Raw genomic sequence first — 5,492 nt, 5'->3', positions numbered from 1 at the left:
GAGAGAGAGAGCGCACACGCAGGCTAGAGCAAGCCATGAGGATCAAGTCCTCATGTAAATCTTCAAGTAAGCAGCACCCTTCCAAGCCCTCTGCTTCTAGATCCTCCTATCTCAAAAAAAAAAGAAAAGAAAAAAGAGAGAGAAAGATACTTTCTAATAGTTCAAACACAATGACTACGACCATATCAGTGTTTTAGGAATATCTGCAACCAACATAAATGACAAAACATTTAAACTCAAAAGCAAGGGTAATGGCTTACATGTTTTGTATCTCATTAGGTACAAGTGGACTGACTTGCAATAAAATACAAAACCAAGCAATCAAAAAACCCAAGGCCTGGAGAGATGGCTTAGTGGTTAAAAGCACTGGCTGCTCTTCTACAGAACCTGGGTTCAATTCCCAGCACCCAAATGTAGGCTCATTAGCTATATGTAACTTCAGTTCCAAGGGGTCCAATGCTCTCTTATGCTCTTTTCTGGCTTCTGCAGGCAATATATGGTCACAATACACTTATATACACATAAAATAAAAATTTTAAATTTATACATTTAAAAATCAGATTAGTACAAAAAGCAGTAGAATAAAAAAAAAATTGATCCCATCCTACATTTCCAAAAACCTCCTCAGAGACAACTAATGCTTTTGTCCTGTATCTTATTTTAGCTTACTGCTCTTCACACATCCCAGTAAGGCCCTAAACTTCTGGGTGTCCTAGGTTCTCCCACTGTCCCACGCACTGGATCAGCAATCACAGCTTCCTAATCAATTTCTACCCCCATCTGTCAGCATTCACATTGTTTCCTAGCACTACTTTCCATTTTCACTAAGGGGCCAGCACTCATTACTTTCCAGTATCAAATCCCCACCCCTCACAGAAGGCACTACTCAGAGCTCACGGTTCAGGGCTTGCTGTAGCTAGTTTCCCACCCTCTACTAAGTCTGCAGGGTAGTGGCTGGAGAGATGGCTCGGCGCTGGCTGCTCACAACCAATGGTAACACAACACCTGCATCTGCACTGCAACATGATGCTGACACACATACATGCAGGCAAAACACCCAAACACATTAAAAAAAAAAAGTTAGTGTGCCGGGCGGTGGTGGCTCACGCCTTTAATCCCAGCACTGGGAAGGCAGAGGCAGGTGGGTCTCTGTGAGTTCGAGGCTCTGGTCTACAAGAGCTGGTTCCAGGAAAGGTTCCAAAGCCACAGAAAAATCCTGTCTCAAAAAAAAAAAAAAAATCCGGTCCTCTCATGCACATACACATGCACACACCAAGCTCCACTACTGAAATATCTGATGCCATCAAATAAAGGGAATGAAATGACATCAGGATGAGAGGGCATAAAACCCCTACTGGTGGAGGCTGGAAAGACTGGTTCATCAGTAAAGGGCACTGGCTACTCTTGCAGAGGTCACAGGTTCCATTTCCAGCACCAACATGGTGGCTCTGCAACTCCAGTTCCAGGGGACCCAGTGCTCTCTGAGGGCACTTACTCACAGGGTCCACATACATACATGCAAACAAACACCCATACACAAAATTAAGAACAACAACAATAACAACAAACCCTACCGCTATTACTAGAGAAGGGTTAGCGTAAGACAGCAGGCTGTGTGATTCCTGCTTCATATAGCTTACGGCTTTAGAAATACAGTGAGGCAACAGTTCAGTAGGTAATGTAAATGCTATTGCTGAACTCAGAATCCACAGCTTAGAGCAGTTGTGGGAACTGTAAAAGCAACAAGTGGTTTGATGTTTTTCCTATTATTTTAGTCGAATCCTACCTGCAAATATGGTCTGCACTGAGACATACTTAAAGGATTATCTAAACAAATACACATTATTGAAATATACTTGAGAAATAAAGCTCTCCTTTCCCATCATGGATTTCAGAAGTTGCTGACTTTCTCCACCTGAAGGACAGGCTCTGAGCTCTCCCAAGGAAGAAGAGAAAGCTCACTTCCAGTACCCACACTAAGCAACTTACAGAGAACTACCAAGGAGATGAGCCAGGAGGCTCACATAGAGGAAGAGAGTACAAATGCTAAAATCAATACAGCACAATCCCGTAATGAATAAATAACCAAACAAGTAAGGGCACAATCCTGATGGATCATTTTCTCTAAGACTGCAGAGCACAGGACAATTAAAGAACTAAGGCGTTCAGCGCTGGAATATTAGCTTGGGTGGTAGAGTGCTTGCCTTATATACATAAAACTCTGGGATGGACCCCAGCACTGCATAAACCCGTGTGATACATGGATGACACATGCCTTTAATTCCAGCATTCAAGCCATCCTTGGCTACACAGTAAGTTCAAGGCTAGCCTAGGCTATGAGACCCTATCTAAAAAGAGAAAGAAAGAAAGAAAGAAAGAAAGAAAGAAAGAAAGAAAGAAAGAAAGAAAGAAAGAAAGAAAAACCCAAGCAAACACCCCACATGATCTGTTTCCCTACTTCACAAGCAGGAACAGAACATTGCAAATTTAGAGAGACACTAAATGTCACAGCAGTTTTCCTCTGCATAACGGCACTGTCCTACAGGAGCCTGAGGACCCACGGTTGCTCTTCAAGTCTTAGTTCTTAAGTCCTGCTAAGGAATAAAAAGTCCATACTACAACACTCATTCAAGAAATACTTTGGGAGTGGAGCCAGATGGTTTAGTGGTTGAGAACACACACTGCTCTTCCAGAAGACCCAAGTTCGATTCCTAGCACCTACATCAGGTATCTCACAACCACTTGTAACTCCAGTCCCAGAGGGATCTTCTGGCTTCTTTTGAACCTGCACTCACATGCACACACTCATACACAAATTCACACACATAGATCTCATTAAAAATAACAAAAAAAAATACTTTAAAGGCAGTGAGAGTTTAGTCAAATTCTTTTTTTTAAGATTTATTTATTTATTATGTATACAACATTCTGCCTCGATATATGCCCGCACGCCAGAGGAGGGCGCCAGATCTCATTACAGATGGTTGTGAGCCACCATGTGGTTGCTGGGAATTGAACTCAGGACCTCTGGAAGAGCAGCCAGTGCTCTTAACCTCTGAGCCATCTCTCCAGCCCTAGCCAAACTCTTTACATACAGGATAAGAATGTCATTTTCCCTTTAAGAGTCCTTGATGAACCAGTACAGTCACTCTGGGGATACAATTACCATACAATATGCAAAGTGCATCCTCTTGGCCATCTATTTCACAGAAAGGGAAAACATATGTTCACACTAAAACCTGCACACGAACATCCACAGTAACTATAAGACTGCAACAAATGGCTGCAGACCCATACAGCCGCTCAGCAAACAAGCGACGGCACAGGCCGCAAAAACTACAATCCCACTTAACCGAGGCGCTCAGAGGTTAAATTCAAAGAGAGACAGAATGGCAGTTGCCAAGAGCTGGGGGACACGAGGAATGGTGAACTGTCCGACTGTGTAAAGGAACGTCAGTTCTGTAGACGTCACATGACGATGGTATGGACATACCAATATGGATATCCATAATGCTGAAAAAACAAAAACACGGCGGCCAAATTTGTAACCCCAGCACTCAAGAAGTTAGGCAGGAGGATCACTGACAAATTCAAAGCCTGTCTAAGAGTGAGTGAGATCTGGGGTGAGCAGGGGATGGGATCAGGGAAGGCCACTAGACCAGAGACACACTCGAGGGTCCTACGCAGACACCACTATATCCTGTTCTGCATACCCATTCTTTACAGCTCACATCTATTTTCAATTCCCGATCGACTTAATATTCCACACGTCTTTCTCGGTGACAAATGTCCATGGCAAATGCAATAACTGTCCATGACGAGTACAATGACCATACAAATGATTAACCCGTGATCGTCTTCCTTGGTGCCTGAAAACCAGTGGTTAAGTGTGCATAAAATGCTTCTGCTACTAACCAAAGTAATGTGACTATCTCAAGGAAAAGCAGATGCTATGTTAAGCACTGAGCTCAAATGGAAGCCCTTTTCTTGAAAATACCGTTTCAGCAAAATAACAGACACGACACCCATGGTGATTTAGACTTCTATTTGGTAGACATTTCATTGAAACTGAATTTTGGGGATAACAACTGACAATACTTTGTTGATAATGATAAAAGTCACGATTTCCACTGAAAGTTATAATGTTGGAAAATCACCTCTTAAGTCTGACAGCTCTCCTGATACTTAAGAATTTAATGAAACTGGTTGGTGGTAAGTCTAATGAATGTCATTTAGAGACATTAATAGATGTGTTAGCATCTGGGACCTTCCTTAATGCCGCAAGCCAATACAAAGCCGTTACTATGAGTAATAGTTCCATTCAAATAGAAGGCAGTTTGAGGAATTTTATGTAACCGTGAGCTCGGATTTCACATCAAAAACTAGCCTTTAAGAAACAATCTTCTGAACTTCTGGCGGAGTCACAAAGAATACCCACAATTATTTAGAAAAACTATCAGCATACTTCTCTTCAAACTGTCCAGCCGTTTAAGACCAAATTTTCCTTTAAATAGTTCATTCAAAACACATCACAACAGACAATGCAAAACGAGAATGCCAGACACGGGTAGGATTTGTAAAATATGTTAATAGGCTGTTCGTCTTAACTTTTTTGTTTAGGGTATACTACTTTCATTGAAATGCGTCATGCATGTTGATATACCATGGATTATTCAATGGGTAAATATTTCACACGTCCGTTTTCATTTTTAAGACAACACATGTATTCGTCTGCGTGGTCCTGAGACCCTCTCTGCCCCGTTCTTCCCATCGGTGAACTACCACGAACCAAGCTCTGGGACAGGATCTGCCCTCACACCCCGAGGCTGCACAGGACAGCTCAGCAGGACCACGAAGGCCTCTCCCGCCTCGGGCTAGGGCGGCGCGTGTCCGGGCCTCTCGCCAGCCGGAGGCCGCGCGGGCGGCAAAGGTGCCCGTCCGCCAGGCCCAGGCCCAGCGAGGCTCGGGCAGCCGCCGTCCCAGAGCGCGCGCGCGCCCCTACCTGTTGGTCATCCCGGCCGCCACGCCCAGCATCTCGGCCGTCCACGCCGCGTCCGCCTCTGTGCCTCCGTCCCCGCCGCCGCGGCCGCACCCTCTTCCCTCGCTGCCCGGGCGAGCGGCCGACTGGAGGGCCGGCCTCAGGCAGGAAGGGGGCGGGGCGGGAGGGGAAGGCGGGGCGGGGAAAGGAGGGCGGGGCCTCGAGCCGGTAGCCGCCGGCAAATGGCGGCGCTGACCACGCCCCGGAGAGCGCGGGCCTAGGCTCGCCGGGGGCGGGGCGGAGGCGGAGAGAGGCCGGTCTGGAGCGGGGCGAAGTCCGGCGGGGGCGGGGCTGAGAGCTGCATCGGTGAGGCGGGGTGCTGGGTCGTCAGAGCTCCTCCTCCGTCCACCAGTTCCACTCCTTCCTCCTCCTCCTGGCGCTGTGCCTGATTTCTCCAACTTTGGCTGTAGGCGTTTCTCCCTGGCTCCAAGCAGGCAGAGAGGCTTCTGGGTGT

General features: G+C 46.2%; 1 protein-coding gene across 1 annotated transcript in view; it reads right to left on the bottom strand.

Moving 5' to 3' along the window:
• Positions 1–5,131, bottom strand: part of Lims1 (LIM zinc finger domain containing 1) — a 109,165-nt gene extending 104,034 nt beyond the window's left edge. Inside the window, exon 1 of the mRNA XM_026778215.1 lies at positions 5,003–5,131. Within this exon, the coding sequence (XP_026634016.1) occupies positions 5,003–5,034 (32 nt within the window). The 5' untranslated portion in view covers positions 5,035–5,131. The remainder of the gene's footprint in view (positions 1–5,002) is intronic.
• Between the last annotated feature and the right edge of the window lie 361 nt (positions 5,132–5,492).

The sequence above is a fragment of the Microtus ochrogaster genome, unplaced genomic scaffold (genome assembly GCF_000317375.1).
Source record: "Microtus ochrogaster isolate Prairie Vole_2 unplaced genomic scaffold, MicOch1.0 UNK113, whole genome shotgun sequence".
Taxonomy (NCBI): Eukaryota; Metazoa; Chordata; class Mammalia; order Rodentia; family Cricetidae; genus Microtus; species Microtus ochrogaster.
This window is presented reverse-complemented; position numbering and strand designations above follow the sequence as displayed.